General features: G+C 35.5%; 1 protein-coding gene across 2 annotated transcripts in view; it reads left to right on the top strand.

Annotated features, from left to right (window-relative positions):
* Positions 1-21,470, top strand: part of FBXO8 (F-box protein 8) — a 39,185-nt gene that overhangs the window by 11,989 nt on the left and 5,726 nt on the right. The window contains exons 2-3 of one of the 2 annotated variants that reach the window (XM_082842275.1): positions 2,819-3,155; positions 5,957-6,083. In XM_082842275.1, the coding sequence (XP_082698401.1) occupies positions 2,827-3,155; positions 5,957-6,083 (456 nt within the window). In that variant the 5' untranslated portion in view covers positions 2,819-2,826. The remainder of the gene's footprint in view (positions 1-2,818; positions 3,156-5,956; positions 6,084-21,470) is intronic. The other variant, XM_082842276.1, reaches the window with a different exon arrangement.

The following is a 21,470-nucleotide window of genomic DNA, read 5'->3' on the forward strand; positions in this document are numbered from 1 at the left end:
TCTCAAGTGATTTATCGTACTGTGTTCGTGCTCCGTATCAAGAGCTGCTTTAAGAGGAAAAAGACATCCCGCAAGGGTAATTTGCAATAGAAGAATATTTATTTAGCAGTAGAAGAATAGAAAATGCAGTTTTCTTTGTCTGAAGCACGTGTAGATGAGCCTCAAACCTCCACCCTCCCTATCAACTTGTTTTAATCCTAAGAACCAGTTGTTGGCTTAACCTCTTTTCTACCTGCTGGATGCTTTCCGAATCACTTTATCCAGTGCTCTATTTAAGTGATCCCCATTAAAGTCCAGAGCCTAGGGAAATCACCCTGATTCTGTGTCCCCTAGCAACATCCCTGAGAGTAATAACAGCTGCCTAACCATATGTCCCTAGAAAGATGTTGTAGGGAAAGTACATACAAAATTGATACTAAGTGCCTTAAATCTTGAGACTTCAGACATCACAGTCACCACGTTTGATTATTTACCTTTAGTGCTACAAATGCAAAAGAGAAGAATAAATATAATTATCTAAAATGACGACAGATATACTGGGTGAGCTTAGCAATCAATTCAATTTCTAGATATTTTCTTGCTAAGATAAACAGAGAAATGGCTATGATAAAAATTTTTAAATGTTTATGAGTCTTTTGTGTCAAAATTAAGTTGTACTTATGTTGTAACATGACATAGCATATTTAAACATTAAGGAAACTTATAGCTCCTTACAAATTTTTGTTGATATTCTGTATTTTTTTCTGTGTTAATTTACTGTCTGTAGTTTTGCCTTTTCTAGAATGTCTTATAATTGGAATCACATATTACATAGCATTTTCAGATCAGCTGCTTTCACTGAGTAATATGCACTTAAGTTTCTTGCATATTTTTTCATGGCTTGGTAGCTCACTTCTTTCTAGCACTAAACATTCCATGGTCTGGATGTACCACAGTAAATTATCCATTCACCTGCTGAAGGGCAACTTGATTGCTTATAAGTTTTGGTAATTATGACTAAAGCTGCAGGTTTGTGTGCAGGCTTTTGTGTGGACATGAGTTCCCAACTTATTTGGGTAGATACCAAGGAGCATAAATGCTGGACCATATGGTAAAAGTATGTTTAGTTTTGTAAGAAACTGTCAAACTGTCTTCCAAAGTGACTGTACCATTTTGAATTCACACATCCTTGCCAGCATTTGGTGTTGTCAGTTTGGGATTTCAATCATTATAATAGAAAATAAGAATTTAATTATTAATAGCTTAAGCACTACTTCAGGAACTGCTACCATTATGGTAGTATGTGTCGTAGGGAGGAAAAGTTACTACCTTTTGTGGTTTCTTTGCAAAAACAAATTTCCCCACATTTAAAAATTATTAATATGTTCCTTCTCTCTGTATCCTCCCTCCCGCATCTCTTTATAGCTTAAGCTTGTGGATTTCCAAGCAGTTCACAGTAAGGACAAAGAGTGAAAAATTATCCTGGACTGTTTTTTTCTGTTTTAATCAACAAGTAGCCTGTTACAGTGGCCATTATCCAACTAACAGACAATAATTCAATAAATATCCATGCTTTTTAAATACTGAAAAAATACTCGGTGACATTCTTTGAAATTCGACTCAATTTTCAAATTATTCCTAATAATTTTCAGAATTTCTGGTCACCAGTGGGCTTGGAGAGGGGTTGCTTTTTTATTTTTTGATTATTACTCCTTATTGTAAGCAGCCAATTAAAACAAAACCATATTTTAAGTTTAGGTCAAGCTATGAAATTTATTTTAATGATTTTGAACAAAAATCCATTTCTTCCTCCAAATTTTTAAAACACGCACGTCCCAGTAGTCAACTTGGGCTTTTAAAACAAGAATATTTTGTTTGTAAAAGAGATCATGAAAATAATTATTTGTGTTAGTTAAAAGCTCTTCCTGATTTCATATTTCTCAGTGAATTTATTTGCCCAGGAAAAGTTACTTATTTGCAAAACCAAGTGAAATAGAAAGTCTAGGCCAATAGTCTTCTAAATATTTGTATATGAGGAAGTCTGATATTTGTAAGAGATAAATGTAGAGCTACTTTGGTTGGAGGTCAAGTGGAAAGAGAAGAGGCTAGAGCACTCCCATCCCTTCTCCTGCCTTTTCCCAGGTACCTCTGAGGAGTCCATAGGGCTCCTGGAGAAGAACTGGAAAATTAGTCTAAATTATGATTTGTATTTAAAGCAGCAACAGAACCAAATAGTCATTACTGAGTTCTTTATCATGGAGTCCTACGTGTCTAATTTATAAGGTTTCTGAATTAGACTTCAGGGCCTATGTTACATTTTATTACAGCCTACAACTTAACAGCAGACAGGCAAGAATTAAACGAAAAGCCTGTTTCACAGCTGTTATGCATCTGGGAATTTGGTTAAAAGGGCCTAGCTTAGCTTAGCCTGGGTTGTGATAAAAAGCAGGGTGTACAGGTCTTTTAAGTGAAGTCCTGTGCTCTGATCAGAGTTGTATTTATTACTGGCCCATAAGTCCACATAATTATAATTTGTAAGAGTCTTTAAGACGTCAGTAACTTTTAAATCTTAACTTGTGAAAAATGATTATGTCACCTGTGGACTTTAAAAGTGGTTAGCAAACTGAGATAAAGGTGATAATCAAACTAAATAGTTCTCCATCCAAGTTTCATACTTACTACGTTCCAACTATTTGTAATTTCCTACTCCATTTAATACGCTTTAATGAGCAATGTTCATTCTGATAAATGAATGCTTCATGTAGACTTGTTGTACCATAGGGAAAGGTGGATTACTTTTGTAATGTCGCCTTCTTACTCCATTCTGGCTTTCTCCCAGGCTTGCAGATGGGTCAGGGGCTGTGGAGAGTCGCCAGAAACCAGCAGCTACAGCAGGAAGGCTACAGTGAGCAAGGCTACCTCAGCAGAGAGCAGGGCAGGAGGATGGCTGCCAGCAGCATTTCTAACACCAGTCATCGCAAACAAGTCCAAGGGGGCATTGATATATATCATCTTTTGAAGACAAGGAAATCGAAAGAACAGGAAGGATTCATTAATTTGGAAATGTTGCCTCCCGAGCTAAGCTTTACCATCTTGTCCTACCTGAATGCAACAGACCTCTGCTTAGCTTCCTGTGTTTGGCAGGACCTGGCCAATGATGAACTTCTCTGGCAAGGGTAAGTTCAGCCTACCATGTTGGATCCAGATAGCTCTAAGTAGAATCTTGCCTACAGGTTGTGGGTTTTTTGTTTTTTTGTGTTTGTTTGTTTGTTTGTTTGTTTTGGGGGGGTTGGTGCTGCTTGTTAGCATAAACTTTAACTGGTGAATATTTCATCTACTTTTTATATTTTCTAACCACTATTTGTTCAATGAATTAGGCAAATATTGGAAAGCAAAGAGATAATCTACTTGCTGAAGTGAAAGTAGACTGTAGAAATTTCAGCAGCTCTTTTACCAGGTTAAATTTAAGCTATAAATCTAAGAACTTTTGGTGCAATAGAATCTATGGAACCTAAGTTACTCCTTAACAGATTGTATACATGAGTCATGAAAATGAAAGAATCATTGAATCTTGGGTTTTCTAGCATTCTTTACCAAAGTTTACTTAAGTCTCATTATTTTAAAATGAAACTTCTGAACGGAGTAAAACATGTCTAAAAACAAGTTTTTTGAGACTTTAAAACCATTTTTCAATGAAAATCTATGGAGAGAATCAATTATCTAAATAGCCAAACTTTAGTAAAAATGTATTACCAACATGACATTTTTAACTCAGGCTTCCCGATGCTACAGAATTATAGTATTAATTATGTAGTTCATTTCTCAACCTTCAAATAGCCAAAAATCATCAATATCATTTTGTTATTCTTCCCTTGTCTTATCATAATGAAGTTACTGTGGAAGTGAGAGGAAATTCTATTAGTAATATTTAAAGTATAGTTATTAATTTTTAATTGTTCAGTGTAAGAGGAAAGAAAAGTACTTTAGGGCTTCCCTGGTGGCGCAGTGGTTGAGAACCTGCCTGCTAATGCAGGGGACACGGGTTCGAGCCCTGGTCTGGGAGGATCCCACATGCCGCGGAGCAACTAGGCCCGTGAGCCACAACTACTGGGCCTGCGCGTCTGGAGCCTGTGCTCCGCAGCAAGAGAGGCCACGATAGTGAGAGGCCCGCACACCGCGCTGACGAGTGACCCCCACTCACCACAACTAGAGAAAGCCCTCGCACAGAAACGAAGACCCAACACAACAAAAATAAATTAATTAATTAATAAACTCCTACCCCCAACATCTTCTTAAAAAAAAAGTACTTTAAAACTGGCTCACTTTTATTTATAACCTCTTTTCTACACTTTAGTATTCCCATCAAACTTAATTTATGATCCTATATTTGAACTTTGTAGAAGAGTTTATTTCTATGCTTATATGAACTCAATCAGAATGTGGTTTTCATTTGGGATTTAAATTTGGATTGTTCATTTTTAAAAGAAATGCTTCCTTTAGTGTTTACCACATAATTATGCCTATATATCTGATGCTTGGATTTTTTTTTCTTAGTGATAAATTAAAGGCTAGCTTAGTTTTTTGTTTTTTTAATTTGGATATTGAGAGATTCTGTTGCTTTCATGTAGCTTAGTAATAAAATCGAAAGCTATGGGACTAGATTAAAGAGACTGCTAAAATATTGATAATTTTCTAAACAAGTTACTAAACTCATTGTTACGAAATCAGTGATTTCATTTGGTTGGTAAAAATAATGCAAGGATATAAATTAACTATTAAGAAGATATTCCCATACAAAATTAGGTATTTTACCCACTAGCCTCAGAAATTTTGATGTTACAGGCTGAGACGGTAACTTTTTTGTTTTCTTGTAAGCTGTGTGTGTGAGAAAAGAAGGAAGTTTGAGCCAAAAATCAATGATGAATATCAGAAAGTGAAACTATGGTTCACTTTCTGGATGAATACATCCAGAATTTCCAGGCATTGTAATAAGATGAAACGTTAGCTTTCAAATAACAACCAGTAGCTAATGCCTCAAACAGAGTTGGAAACAGGTATACCAATGTGTAGAAACAGTGTTTTGAGGTATGAACCATTAGCATTTTAAGTATTACAGATTTTGTAAACAATCATATATAGCTGTGATAGTAAAGAACCAGCGTTTTGAAGCAGTATCTTAAAAACTGCTAAACTTAATGTTGCAACTTTTCATTTAAGTATTGAAGTTATAGCATTACAATTTCTCCCTCTGCCCAGCAACCTTCCTCCTTCCACCAATTCGGTTATATTTCGCAATAGAGCACATACTTGCTTAATTCTGTTTAAACTCTTGGTTAAGATTGCAAACTCAGGTGCTTCCCTGGTGGTGCAGTGGTTGAGAGTCCGCCTGCCGATGCAGGGGACACGGGTTCGTGCCCCAGTCCGGGAAGATCCTTCATGCCTCGGAGCGGCTGGGCCCGTGAGCCATGGCCGCTGAGCCTGCGCGTCCGGAGCCTGTTTGCAAACTCAGGAGTAAGCTCCTTGGATTCAGATCAAGCTGTGTTTCCCTGGGCAACTTTTTGATGGTGTCTGTTTCTTTATCTGTAGCACCAAATCATGGACTTGTTGTAAAGACTGAGCAAGTTAATACTATTAAAATGCTTTAAATAGTGCCTGGCATCGAGTGAGCACTTGGTAAATATTGGCTATCATCATCATCATCATTATTTATGTTTAACTTCAGTAGGACTCACAAATATTACTAATCTTTGTAACTCACATTTATTAAGTGCTGTCAAAATTGCTAAATTGAAGACATTTGTCTATCTTACTCTGGTAAACAAATAAAACAAGTATAAAAGTAAACATTTTATACTTCAGAGCTGTAAAATCCAATTTTATGTTATTTCATATCACTATTTTATCATATATATACATATTTAACTTAGAAAAATTCAATATAGTCATGTTTTCTCGTCTGCTTTTATCTTACTTACAGGTTGTGTAAATCCACTTGGGGTCACTGTTCCATATACAATAAGAACCCACCTCTAGGATTTTCTTTTAGAAAATTGTACATGCAGCTGGATGAAGGCAGCCTCACCTTTAATGCCAACCCAGATGAGGTAAGTGAAGAATTTGAATATTTGTAACAGTTGCGAACTTTATTGTTGTCTTGCTGCAGCTTTCCAACATAATAAACTTGCAAGTAAATTACAAGTCACTGAACATGACTTTTCAATCATTGCAAAGCCTGGTATTTGAAGTTATTGCTATGTGACTTAGTCATTTCTTTTTACCTTACCATGTCATGTTCTAATCTTGCTACCTGCTCACTTTGTATGGCAGCTTCCATGACATGTATGCAGCCTGCCACTGGACTTGGTTGAGATACTACTACATTATAAGTCGAGAACACAAAATATGTTCATCAAACTTTATCTGCAGCATTTTCTTTGTTTCATCATTTCCATTTACTAACAATGCTATTTTTATCAGAGATAATCACAAAGGACATTTTTCTAGTTTGTGACACATAAGAATGTCTTTAAATAATGCCTTTAACAATCTAATACATGATGGCATAGAAACAACTTATAGATTCTGTTATAAAACTGAATAATTTTGCATTAATTCTTTAATTCTTTTTTCTTAAGACAATAAGCAAACACGAATAGAGAGCAGGGAGAGTGGGAGAAGCAAAAAGAACTGTTTGAAATTAATTAATTATTTAATTATTTCCTAACATAACATATGAGTGATCAAAATGTGAAGACAATTCTTTCTCTGATTCCCCCTTACCCCTGTTCTTATTTTAATATATTCTGGAAAGATTCGGAGTTTCAGAAATGTTTAAGTATCTACTAGACTTACTCTTAGAAATCTAATAGAAATTATGTAACACTCAGAACTAATACTTATGGGTGGATCATTTTCTGTGGAAAAATTTGTCTGGCAGTTATGTTAATTTACTTACTTTTCAAAAACCAATGTTGTAGAGGTATTAAGGACTCCCTAGTTACCTTAATATTAATATTCTTTAATTAATATTAATTCATATTAAAGAACTACTGATCTTATAAATATGCACATAATAATACAAATGACATTTTGAAATTAAATTGACTTTTGCTTATTATATATTTCTCTGTTAAATTTTTCTTGTACATGAATAAAAATATAACACTGCTACAAAGGTTTACTAATACATATACATCATCAGTTAAGTCTTAGCCCAAATACAACAAAGTATATATGTTATAAAGCAAATATGTTATAAGCAACAAATATGTTATATTTGTTCTCTTTCACCAGTTTTTACTTTCAGTGAATAGAAGACTGACACTTTTAATGAAAGTAGAATGATTTATAAGAAGTTAAAGTTAAAATTACACATTTGAAACCAATATAATATGGATGTTGCTAATTGAAACAGTTATATGACTAGTGTTATAATAAGAAATATTTCACATCAGTATCTTGAGTTAATTGAATGATGATTACTGGAGAAGAACTGGGGCAGAGTAGTACAGTGTTTTACTCCAGATACGCAGGAATCAGGAAAGGCAGCTATTACAGGCCCTGTCTTATGCCCAGTTTATCAAGGCATACTGGCTCCAGTCATGAATTAACACCAATGTTGAGTAAAACTGTCATCTTCAATTCATATCACTTGCAAATGTTACATTCTAAGGAAAGTGTAACTTGGTAAGTACTGAGTTATAGATTGTCAAAGTCAGACAAGTTGGATGTGACTGCTCATGCTGATTATGGTAAGTAGTCATTCCTCGCTAAAGGAGTACTAATTTTTAAACAAGTTATAAAGCATCCTTATTATGCAAAGATGAAACTGTAGATAGGCCCTTATATACTAGAATATGATATGGGTAGTTTTAAATATCTAAATTGGAAAAGCTAGATGTCAAAATATGTTTCCATCTTTGCAACTACATATATCAGACTATAGAGTTCTTCACCTCCTCTAGAGTGTTTGGGTGGGGGTGGGGGCAGAGAAAAGAGGCAAAATTAAAGTCCTCTTTTTATCTGGCAAAAAAATATTTTAAAATTTCAGTCAAATATTTAAAGAGGGGATTCAATTTACTAATTAAAATAAGATTTTTAGATCTTCAGATTTTTACTTATCCATCCTACCTACCATTGTTATTGAGAGTTGGCTGTATTTTTTCCTTTACTCCCTGGCCTGATTCAAGGATATCCTGGAGCATTCCAGAAGTATTGAATTTACTGTTTTGAAAGGGGCACATACTACTGCCAGGCGGCATGGAACTGAACCATTCAAAGTGACTTTTGGTTCCAGAATTCTGCTTCTACGCTTTTATGAACATCAGTAACTCAGCAAGCAGCTGTCGCCTAATAACAAAATACAATTCTCTCTTTACCAGAATATACTTAGGACATAAATAGGCGTGGAAGGACATTGAAGTACACTTGTAGGTGCAGGGAAATGAGAAGTATTTTGATAACTATTCCACACTTGCTTTCATTGACTAATAAATAATCAATATCAATTTGGTTGTTTATCCAACCAAAATATAATTGAAAGATTATCCTAGTTGGTGTTTTTATATAGAACTTACCTACAATGAGTCATACTTTAGCCAGGTCTTAGAATGACTCTTGCCATGATTTTTTAGTGCTAGCAGTCAGGAAATACTTTATGAAGGTTGATTTTTTTCCCCCCTTCACTGGAACGCTGTCATCAGATGTGTTATTTGGGTTCATTTAAGCCTGAGAAGTAAATTATTTTTGATTATATGTTTAAATGTAAGTGGTGTTTATTTTAAGTACCTGAGATAAGATGTATATAATTGTTCAGTATTGTAACAAGTCTACTTTTCCATAATTTCTAGTTCTGTACTTAACATTTTGATAGCAAGCATCATTAAAATATTATAAAAATAAGAATACTTACAGCCACAGGGAACGAGATTCTCCAAAGGACATCGTTCATGTCACGGATATGGGTAACCAAACTCCACAGCAGCTGCTGGCAGTGGCTTATGGGGTGGGGGAGAACTTCCGCACAGTTTGTGGTACGATTGTCTAGCACGCTGCTGTTATATGCATGACGTTGTGATCTCAGCTGTATGTAAAGTCTTGATCTTATGCATGAGCTTGTGTACTTTGTGGCAGGTGACCACATTCTAGTAAAGGAATGTGCTAAAAACCATCTGTTTACATTAGGCTGTATTTCCCCTGCATGTACAAGTTACGTGTGTGATTTTATTCCACAGCAGTATTACAATAAAGTAATTTTACTTATCAACCAGTAAGCTATATTCCCTGTGCTCCATTTAGTATTAAACTTTTTCTTGACATAGTTATTTTTAAAACTGGAGTTTCTGAAATTGGTAGTGAATGTGGTTTAACTTTATATTATAGGTTTATTTTTATTCATATTTCTATAAATATGTTTTTAAATTTTTAAAATTATATCCTCATTGGGGTCAGGTAAAAGAAGTCTTTTTTTAAACTATGTAAGCACATTTTTCCTGTGTTCATATAGAAAGACCCACATGCATACAATCGTATGCATTCTACTAGATTGATCTGGAATAGAATCTATTAGAAGAAACATTTTAAATTTGACCTAAGCATGTGTTTTAGATGGAAATGTATGCACAAACCATTTTTGAGATATCATCTTCTTTTTGTTGTTGGACCAGCTAAAATATAAACAGGAAATTTGGAGGAGTTCTCCATTATAGAAAAGAACTCAGGTGTTTATACTCAGATTTTACAATATCTCATATATTAAATCTTAACTTTTTGCTCCAGTATACTGCAGCAAAATGCTCATTGCCATTACTTCATAGCATAGAAACAATGATGAAAAATAACTTTTGTTCCTGGAGATACAAAACCCTGATATCATCAGAATTTACACATTTCCCAAATGTATTCTTTGTAATAATTATTCCACAGGATAATGGACATAGTCAAAGGATTTCCCAAGTCTAATAAATTTGACCATGATAGGTTGTGATTAGTTGGCTCATTTACAGAATAACCTGTCAAAGCCTCTAATATACTGATGCACATTGTGAATATCTAAGAGGAGGATATTGTATGCCGTATTATGCAGGTTTATTTGACATAGTGTCTTTTTGGCAGGTGGGTGGGGTGGGGGGAGTATAAAGTAACATTCCCGGGAACACATTCTGAGATACGCTAGTGTAGATTATCTGCAGTCTTCTATGTGTAAATGAATATGTGTTCTTAAATGAATAGACACCTGGCTTGAATGATTGAAATATCCTGTTGTTCACTGACAGCTACCTGATGTTTATTTTACCTGTAATATTCTTTTTTATTGGAAGTCTATGGATCTATAATTATTTGTTCTCTTTCCTTTGGTCTGAGAGTATTAATTACAAAAATATAAAATAAAACAGAGTTGAGTCTTGACAACCAAGAGCTTTATTCATGTTCTGTATTTTGATTGTAGTCTAAGGAAAACGTTAGTTTGGAAAGTAAGAGTAGGACAACAAACCTGATAACAATATTGTATTCAAGTAACTACATGTAGACATTGATTAAGTATCCGTGTCAAATAACTTGGAACAGATCATTCATCATTATATTCTTGGTATCTCGTTCTCTACACTAACTCTATTACATCTCCTGAAGCACAGGAGTATTCCCAGGGAAGGTTGACAGGCCGCTAGATGCTTTTTAGTTCGGCAAACGTACAGCCTTTTGAGGTTTTATCCTTAGTTCTACAGGTCTAGAAATTTGACTTTATCTTTCACCGAAATTAGATCAGTCTCTCAGGAATAAACTTGAACTGTAGGTAGTAGAACCTGAGCCAGGTTGACAATAAAATGGGTGTACTTTGAACAGTGCCTCATAGCATGAAGAAAGAGAGAATGCCTAAGTTCTTAGCTGTATTATAAACTAAAATATATCTAGGACCTAAATGTAAGGCCAGACATAAAACTCTTAGAGGAAAACATAGGCAGCACACTCTATGACATAAATCACAGCAAGATCCTTTTTGACCCACCTCCTAGAGAAGTGGAAATAAAAACAAAAATAAACAAATGGGACCTAATGAAACTTAAAAGCTTTTGCACAGCAAAGGAAACCATAAACAAGATGAAATGACAACACTCAGAATGGGAGAAAATATTTGCAAATGAAGCAACTGACAAAGAATTAATCTCCAAAATATACAAGCAGCTCATGCAGCTCAATATCAAAAAACGAACAACCCAATCCAAAAATGGCAGAAGACCTAAATAGACATTTCTCCAAAGAAGATATACAGACTGCCAACAAACACATGAAAGGATGCTCAACATCACTAATCATTAGAGAAATGCAAATCAAAACTACAATGAGGTGTCACCTCACACCGGTCAGAATGGCCATCATCAAAAAGTCTACAAACAATAAATGCTGGAAAGGGTGTGGAGAAAAGGGAACCCTCTTGGGACTGTTGGTGGGAATTTAAATTGATACAGCCACTATGGAGAACAGTATGGTTCCTTAAAAAACTGAAAATAGAACTACCATACGACCCAGCAATCCCACTACTGGGCATATACCCTGAGAAAACCATAATTCAACAAGAGTCATGTACCACGGTGTTCATTGCAGCTCTATTTACAATAGCCAGGACATGGAAGCAACCTAAGTGTCCAACAACAAATGAATGGATAAAGAAGATGTGGCACATATATACAATGGAATATTACTCAGCCATAAAAGGAAATGAAATTGAGTTATTTGTAGCGAGGTGGATGGACCTAGAGACTGTCATACAGAGTGAAGTAAGTCAGAAAGAGAAAAACAAATACTGTATGCTAACATATATATGGAATCTAAAAAAAAAATGGTTCTGAAGAACTTAGGGACAGGACAAGAATAAAGACAGAGACATAGAGAATGGACTTGAGGTCACGGGGAGCGGGAAGGGTAAGCTGGGACGAAGTGAGAGAGTAGCATGGACTTATTATATACACTACCAAATGTAAAATAGATAACTCTAGTGGGAAGCAGCCGCATAGCACAGGGAGATCAGCTCGGTGCTTTGTATCCACCTAGAGGGGTGGGAGGGAGATGCAAGAGGGAGGAGATATGGGGATATATGTATATGTATAGCTGATTCACTTCGTTATACAGCAGAAACTAACACACCATTGTAAAGCAATTATACTCCAATAAAGATGTTTAAAAAAGTTAAAAAATAAAAAATATATAGGGATAATTGGGTCCTCAGTGCCCTGCACCAGGCTGCTCCACTCAGTATGATCTGCTACCTATAGTACCCACCTTCCCTGTATGTTTCATCTAGGGTGTTTTTGGCTTGAAAGAACAAAGAGCCTAATAATGGCTTAAACCATATAAATTTATTTACTTCAGAAGACACCCAGAATGGGTATCCCAGAGTTATTTCAGTGATACAGTGATCTCATCATGGGACCTCAGTGTGTTGACTTTTGCCCTCTCTTGATAACAAAGTAGCTGCCACTGCTCAAGATATCACATTCTCATATGAAAGTACCCTCAGCACAAAGAAAGGGGGCAAACTCCCTCCTCAAATTCCTTATGCTTATTAGAGAGAAAAAATTCTTTCCGGGAGCCTTCAGTTCACGAGAACTGAATCACATGAACACCCGTAGACCAGTAGAAAACAGGATAGAAGGGTTATGTGATTGGCTTAGACTTAACATGATTTAGCAACTGTGGCTGATATGGTAGAAGCAGTGAAGGAGCGAAACGGCCTTTGGGAAGGCATCCAAGCATCTGCAACACTATTTTCACTAGTGAGCCACTTGAAAAATGTGTGATTTTGCTTCCCTTATTTCTGCGGCTCTGCTGGTTTGGACACCTTAATACTCAAGGCAGGAATATTGACACCAGAGGCACAACAATTCAAACTGCTGGCGGAGGCTACCTTCTTGCCATTTTAGTCCTCCTGCCACTGAGCAAACAGACCAAAAGGAAAAAATTAAAAAGGTATGAGGGTAGATAATTATGTTGTGGTTTAAGTGACTGAGCCTGATTACCAGAAGGAAATAGTTACTGCTACACAGTGTGGAAAAACAAAAGGATACAAGTGGAACTCGGGAGATGTCTAGAGTTCTTCTAATTCCATTATATTCAACTGTGAAAGTTATTGTTGAAAAATCACAGTAGTCCTGTAGGGGGCAGGGTTTAAATCCCATCACTAGATAAAGAATCTCGACCAGCTGAGAGGCTGGCTTCATTCCTCAAGAGCTAAATATAGATTATCCCAAGCTAATCATGTTACTTCCATTCCCCTTGGCTTCCATGACATCCATGTAATCCAGTTCTGACCTGTGACACAGACCCTGTGACAGAAGAGTACTGTATATGCACACGCACAGTTCTGGACATCGGTATATAAGGATGCAGTGACAGGAACACCTGCGGCCACCTTGAAGCCATGCAGGTTGTTAACAACACACCAAGAATAGCACATTGGAAGGAAAGAATTGGGTCCCATGATGCCAAGTGTGAGCCTAAAAACCTGGAGCCTTAGTACATGGGATTCCTTATACAAGGTAATAAATCCCTGTACTTTTTTTGAATTGAGGTTCCTATGTTTGTCATCAAAACATCCTAACGCTGCATCATCATCATCATCATCACTGCTGTTACCCAAACTCGTAGGAGTTTGATATGAAATCCTGAACAAAAATTTGTTCATAAAAATAAGCATCGCTAATTCTCATTAGCAAGTTAATTTTATCTCTAGATTGCTGATGAGAGTTTAGAGTAAAAGGGGCTAGTTGACAATGAGAGGAGTCCCTCACCAAATGTAGCTTCTCCTCTATAAAGATTATTTACCCCGAAGACCTAAAACACTCACGTTCATCAGCAAAGTCCCTTTACCTTGATCATCCTTAGTGTCAAAGGGCAAAATTATGCCTCTCAGACACTGAATATTATCCTCTCGATAAGTTAATAACCTTCATCCAGGTACAGCTGGTCAAGTCATACTAAACTAGAGGCCATTAACTCTCTTCAGGGCAACATGATATATGTGTGGGTATATATGGATGTATGTTTCTGTCTGTTTCAATCTGATCTGTCGTGTGTTGATTTTATGATTAAGAAGAAAACTTTATCCTGTGTCTATGAGGTCAACTTTATTTTACACTCTGCCCTGACCATACTATATCTGTGGTCACCCTCCCTTACCCTTCCTTGTCTGCAAGAGGCATTCCAGCATGTGGTTTAGAATCAGTCCATAGAAAGACACTGGTAGACTCAGTATAAACCTTTCAGAAGCTTCAAAGAGAATCAATTTCCCAGGCTGCTTGCTAGTCTGTATCTAATTGAAAAAGATTCAGGCCTGGAGTATTCCATAGTTTATTCATCACTCAAACCACCTGATGGGTTTTGATTCTGTTTTCCTAAGTCTGTTATAGGAAATACTAATTTGCTACCTCATTTAAGTGTAAATTGTCTGGGGTAAAAGCATACTGAAATTAGTGCACAATGTACTGATCTAGGACTTTGGTCTAGAGGAAAGAATAAAATTAGAATATTTTAATTGTAATATCTTAGCACCACAACCCTCATACTGCAAATTTAAAAATGTGAAATGCTAAAATGAGCAAGATTTTTTCTTTGTGTGAGTTTTGTTACAAATTTAGATAAGTGTACCTAGAGACTTTGTGGTATTGTATGAATATTTTAAGTACATTTCAAAGAAAAATCTGTTTGCCTTTTGTTTCCTTACTTTACCCTCTCTGACCACCTTGGCATCTCCACCATGTTCTTCTTTATCGATGTGACCACATTTTCAGTGAAACTTGACATCACTTTCTAGATTTAAGTTCTCAGCTTTAATGTCCAAGGTAGTTGTCTCTCCTACATCTCTTTCCTGAATTTGAAATTGCTGCTACCAGTGTCACAATGAGTGCTTTTTTTCAGTAATTGAAAAGACAATATTTCCTCAATTATTGGATGTCATCACTTGTACAGCATCCATCAATTTAATGACAGCTTTGAAATATGGAAGTTCGAAGGAAACACTACATTAAATGCAATTTTTTGACCAACTAATTGTAGTGTACATTTATCCATAAGATTATGTAACCTTTTTTCTTTCATATCAAAGTTTTTAGAGATGCCTTCTTTATAATCAAAGTCTTAACATCTTTCTGAATCACTTATTAGCAGTTAAATATATCATTAGAATGACATGTTGCTTTTTATTTTTGGAATGGTTGCTTCGACCTTTGGGGGTTTATAATTTGAGGCATTTACAGTGTACTGGTCCAACTCATAGGTTTTTATGTTATTTTTTTCTTTTGTTATGTTATTATTTTCTCTTTTTTCCCCTATTTGAATTATATAATCCTTACAAATCTACAGCTTCTCTTGAAAGTCATCTGGAAGCTTTATACAGAGAGATTCAAATATTCATTCAACAGATACTTATTAAGTATCTCTCCACTTGCTAGTTATATGACTTTGACCTTGGGCAAATTATTTACACTCTCCATGTTTCAGTTTCCCCATCTCTAAAATGGGGACAATAGGGGAATTCTCTGGCAGTCCAGTGGTTAGGACTCTGAGCTCTCACTGCCAAGAGCCCAGGTTCAATCCCTGGCTGGGAACTAAGATACCACAAGTTGCACGGCGTGACCAAAAAAAAAAATGGGGACAATAATAGTACCTATATCATGGTAGTGTTGTGAAAATTTAATGAAATTATATGTGTTAAATGCTTAGTGCTTCTAAGTGCTCACTAAAATGTAGTCTTATATTTATAATAGAAGTAGAGCTACACACACCACACACAGGAGAAGGCACTGCTCTAGGCTTGGAGGTTCTTCCTCTCCTGGAACTTTTGGATTGTAGTAAATACATATTTGACACCTGAGTAATGGTCCTTCATGAAGTATGTATCAGTCACAACAACATCTTCTAGCTTTAGATGGTGATACACTTTGCCTTTAATTTCATTTTCTGACATGTGATGAGCAATCTTTGCATATACAATAACTTTTTAGTTCAGTGGTACTGTTTGGTTTAATCTTCTTGAAGACATTTTAAGCAATAAATCGAGGTCCAAAATTATGTTCAAGTTAAAATGTGTCTTGGCTGAAATGGTGGTAGGATGAACAGATACTTTAATTACATGAAGAAGTATGCACATGTGTTGGCAGTGAAACTACCATTTAAATCCTAACTTCTCTGCTTGTCTACTATTAAGATTTGGGCTTTTAAAAAAATTTTTAATTTTAACCTCCTTTTGAAAGTATATGTTCTGTTAGGAGAACACTTAAAAAGAATTTTGTTTATTTAAAAATTGATTCAGAGCTGTTAAAACATAAATGTACATTCTAGAATTTAGGTAATATGATAAAATTGTAATTTTTATTTATTTATCAAAGTAGAGTCAGTCATTTAAATAGCCATATATGTGGATATGTATGTGTATATCTATAAATGCACATATTACAAATGCAATATTTGTGTGTGGTTTTTATAAAGTAGGAATTCTAAACTAACATTTGTGCTCAAATGTGTCACTTTATCATTAGTTTGAAGTGTTATTTATCATACCTTAACCTAATAGAGTTTTATCTCCATATTTTGATTAGGATGCTGTGTTTTTCTAATTTACAGACAGATTAGAGATGGGGCTTTTTCTAGAAGCTTACATCACCTACCAGCAATTGTCAATACTAATTGCAATAATGATTGCTATATTTAATTATTAGTAGTAATTTATCACAAGTAACATTATCTTCATGCAGTGATCTAGCCCAGTTATGGGTGTGACTCCTTGGAGACTGTTAGAACTCACAGACATGACTCGTTTTCTGTTTGAGGCTATTAGAACCAATTAATAGGGACTTTTTATTGTTATTTGAAACCTTAGATGATGAAGTTCATGTTATTTTGTCCGATGTCGTTGCTTTCTCTCCTATGAAAAAGAAGCAGAAGATCTGTCCCACGCCTCTCCTCCATTTTTCCTGGACTCCATTAGAGATGATTTTCCATTTTTCTTTCGATTTTTTTTTTGAACTATCCCTCCTTTTTGTGAGTTTCCTATTGACATCTTCTAGCTACAAATAATGTAGGGCGTATGTGTGACTGTTCTTAGCAATTCCTCAGCATTGTGCACTTTCACGTACGAACAGCCTTCCATAAATTGTTCTTGGAAGCTGAAAGTCTTGCCAATGCAAACAGGTCCATGAATAAGCTGACTTCAGTCCATACTCATGACTTTTCATTATCCTCCAGATAGAATGTGGTGTTCTGACCAATTTCAGTAACTGAATCAGAGGGAACTGGCTACATGGGCCCTCTCTCTTCTCTCCACAACTGTCACTTCTCCATGTAAGTGTGGACAGCGTGTGCGCTCTGTTCTTCCCAGGGAACTGACAAGACTGAAATCTGCAGCTCAGATTTGAAGCTGACATCAACATTATCTTTACGTATCTTTCCCAACATTTATTACCCCCCTTTTCCTCTTAGTTATAAGTCACATAGAACCTTCCAGTGAATAGCCTAGTTGTGGGTACCTCAGTCAGAGGAAAGCATTACTTATTACTCTTATAAAATAATCTTTCTACGTAGATGACTTAAAAAACTTGGGCATAGTTTTTGCTTTAGTTTTTTCAATCTAGTGACTAGATTAGGAATAATTAGAGTAAATTCCCATGAATAAAATTACCATGAATAAAAGTATTGTGTGACATTTCTGAAGTTGTGTGCTGAAGGTCAGTGTTATATACATAGGAGAGTTGCATGGTAAAGCTTAGTGGGCAGAATGAAATGAAATGACAGCGTAAAAGCATAGATACCTAGGCTTAACCTTTCTCATTAAGTAATCTTCTGCATTTATTTCACTTCAGCTAAAAAGCAAGGTGTTGATTTTTTTTTAATTTGCAGAATACGTATCCCTAGAAGAATTTCACCTATTCAAGGTCTATGTGTTTTTTCCTCTAACTGTAGAGCACATGTTCTCTAATTAAATAGGAAGAGTGAGAACTGCTGGACTGGATAAAAATTAATAGATTTTACATTTTCATTAGCAATTCTGCTAGCACTATAAAAAGGAGAAATAGTATTAGAGATGTCATCTTAACCACTGCTGCTGCTATTATCAAACAAGACAATGGGAGTACTCTGACCTGTAGAGGGCTGCACTCTGATGTGCTAACTTTTTAGAAATAATTAAGATTTTAAAATAAAAGCTTTCACAATATATATTGTATCTTATTTTTACAGTATTTTTAGTACGAAAATGTTACATTTCAATTGTTCATTTCACTGTGGTTAAAATGTACACTTGAATATTAATAGATTAGAAATCTAGATTGAAGTATTTTGTTTTATAAATATTTATTGTTAAAATTTAAGGATAGTTATTTTAAAGTTTTCAAATGTCCTTTTAAGAAGAAAATTAAATGCAGTGTCCAGTTCGCTTTCTATTGTATAATGTTCAAAGCACAGATTTATTACCTGAACAGCAGTAGCCATGGTACTTGATTTTTACATTTTATACAACGGCAAATTTGAACAAAACTAGCTAAAGCAAATTTTTTTAAACTAAATTTCTTTCCTAAGTTGTTCTTTAGGGAAACAAATTAAGGGTACTCCCTAGCATGTCAGTTTTGTTTTATTAGTGATTTCTTTTATTGATACCAACTGTTACACAGTGTGTCTGCCAAGTGTCTGGGCCAGTTGCCAGTACTTTCAGTACTAGTAGTCAGCACTTTAAAAAAAAAAAAATTAAGACTTTTTTATTAAGAGCAGTTTTAGCTTCACTGCAGAAGTCAGTACTTGCATGCCTAGTTTACTAGAATTCACTTTGTCCCCAAATACATATTTTTTGGTTCTGATATGGTAGATTTTACTTTTGAAGCACAAATAATAATGATTTGATTCCAAAAAATAGGTTTTATTAAAAGAGGAGAGAAAAACATGGGTATTTATATAATAAAAGAGAAGAAAGTAGATATAAAAACAGGAATTGCTGTGTGAAAGGAGCCATTCTTATCATAGTAAGCAAATGGAGAGATACATTAGGTAGGGGACTGAGCTCCAACACATCCTTTTCTTCACTCTGAGTTCCTTCTTAATATTGGCTTTAGCTATTTGCATATGTTTTCTTGAATTATTTGTGTTTGCCACCTAAATAAACATTGTGCCTAAACAGCTTACCGCTCTAATTGGAGTGTTTAAGTCTTGGTGCTGTCATTTGCATAACAATTTTTAGTGACATAATCCATGGAGAATGCTTTACAGAATTTCTTGATTTTTTTTGTATTTGAATCACTGACAGCATGAGTTCTATTAAAGAAAACCGTAGCATGAGATGAGATGAATTCACCTTAACTTCTCCTGGGTTTTCATTGCTGCTTGGCCCTCCTTTTCTTTATTCCTAGTGGATTCCCTGTTATACCCTGCACCACTGTTGGTAGAAATTTTTACCATTTTGCTCAAGGAGCCAAGCCAGCTCTCTTTTTCAACTCTCTCCAGATGGCTCATCCTCCCTAAAAAGAAAACCAACATGCACTCTGTTTTTGTCTTTTAACATTTTCTTCAAGCACCTGTCTCCAAACCAGTACCGCTATCCTGTCTTCCAGGCTGAGAAAGCATGTTAGACCCCACCTGTGTTTTCATTCCTTTCCCCTGCTCTCCTCTTCTCTACTTGCAGCTCCAGTTATCTTCTCTTTCTTATCTTTTTGCGCTTTAATTTTTTCCCTCCTATATATGAATACATTTTTCAAGTGAGTTGGCTGTACTCAGTTTCCTTACCTTGCTCATCCCCTAGCTTTCTACTTGGACTTGAGTTCCCATAACTCTGTGGAAAGGGACCTCTTGAAAGACATTATTTTAAAAGTTTCTTAAAGCAAAACTCTTCTACTTGTGTCTCTCACTGTAAACCTGGCAGTGTGCATTATTTGGGGAAGACGTTCCATAGCTTTCATCAGCTTAAGGTCTTCACTCAAACCACACACAGTGTTTATTCCTTTTTCCTTGTGACACAGATGTCATAAGTCTTAATCTTTTCAGATGTCTTAATGCCTTAATCTTTTCTTCTTTCCTAAATAGCTTCATCTTTAGACCTAATATCCCTGTATCCCTCAACTCTTCCTCACATAACATGAAGTCTAGACCCTCCAACAATCCAGTCAGGCCCTGGTTTCCTTTATTCAGATAGTTCTAATTTGTCAGTATGCCCCATAAAATGTGACATCCAGAATTGGACACTTTTTAATGAATCATGTAGATGATAATGAGCTAAAACCTTCCTTTTTCTGGAAACTATGTTAATATAGGCTAATATTAATGTTCATGATTTCCTCTCTGCTTGTGAGACACACGTGCATGCACACACGTACATACACAGAAACACACACATATACTGCTGAGAGTTTTAGTCCTGATTAATAACTATAATTAATGCTATATGATCTAGGGATTCCTCTGTACCATTCTTGTAAAACATTATTAAACATCAAAAATACTCATACACATATTAAACAAATACGTAGTTATTCAACAGATGTCATGCTATGGTTTCTTTCGTATTTTATTGCTTTTTACAAAACAAGATAGAAATTCGGATGGTGGCCAGCTTGCTTATTGAAGACAATTATAATCCGGTCCCATGTCCTTTTCTGTTTTGTCATCCCTTACTCTTCACTCTGAAAGCCCTGCTAAAGTAATCTTCCTTTCCAAAGGAATCCCGGGCTTGAAACTGATGCTGTCTTTCCTCAAAACCAGCAGTGTTGGCTGATTTCAAGCCTGTGTAGCCGGTTTTCAGGACTGGGTTGAAAACCATCTGCTTACTCCTCTGCATCTGATTGATTTTGGAGAACTCAAGTGAGGTTACATATTAAATTCTCAAACATGTATTCCGTTAAAAAAGGAAATGACCAACAATTGTATGATGCTTGCATAAGGCAAATGCCAGTGTTAATTTACAACTGAGGAGAATCAAACCATATTAACAATGGCATATATCATATAATTAGAGAATTACATGCTATTTAACAGATCACATTAGTGTTTTTTTACATTTTGTAAATTTTTAAAAAGTAAGTTAGAATTAGTTTTGTGTCTCTTAAATACTGATTTACAAGTAAGCATGAATAAAGAACCTATTAATTACTACTTAATTGACATTCCTTTGTCTTTGAATCACTTGGATTAAAATTAAGCACTGGTGATACTTCTAATATGTTGTTATGCTTTTTAAATGGAGGAGTTTTAGAAAAAAAAATCAAAACCTGGTTTAATTTTGCAGAGTAGATCAGTTAAATATACAGTCAACTCTCGATTGTTCAAACGAATGGAGGAAAGGATGGAACAAGCATTCCTGTTTCTCTCGTTCCTGCCCCCTCAGACAATTGCTGAGAGCCTCATTCCAAACAAGTTCTTTGGCTTTTCATCTTGATCATGTTGCGTGCTCTAGCCTTGTATCCAGGGTGCAGTCTGAAATATGGCTTACCACTGAGTTGGCGAAGTTTCACGTTCTCACATTC

The sequence above is a fragment of the Leucopleurus acutus genome (genome assembly GCF_964270905.1).
Source record: "Leucopleurus acutus genome assembly, chromosome: 7".
In the NCBI taxonomy this organism is placed as follows: domain Eukaryota; kingdom Metazoa; phylum Chordata; class Mammalia; order Artiodactyla; family Delphinidae; genus Leucopleurus; species Leucopleurus acutus.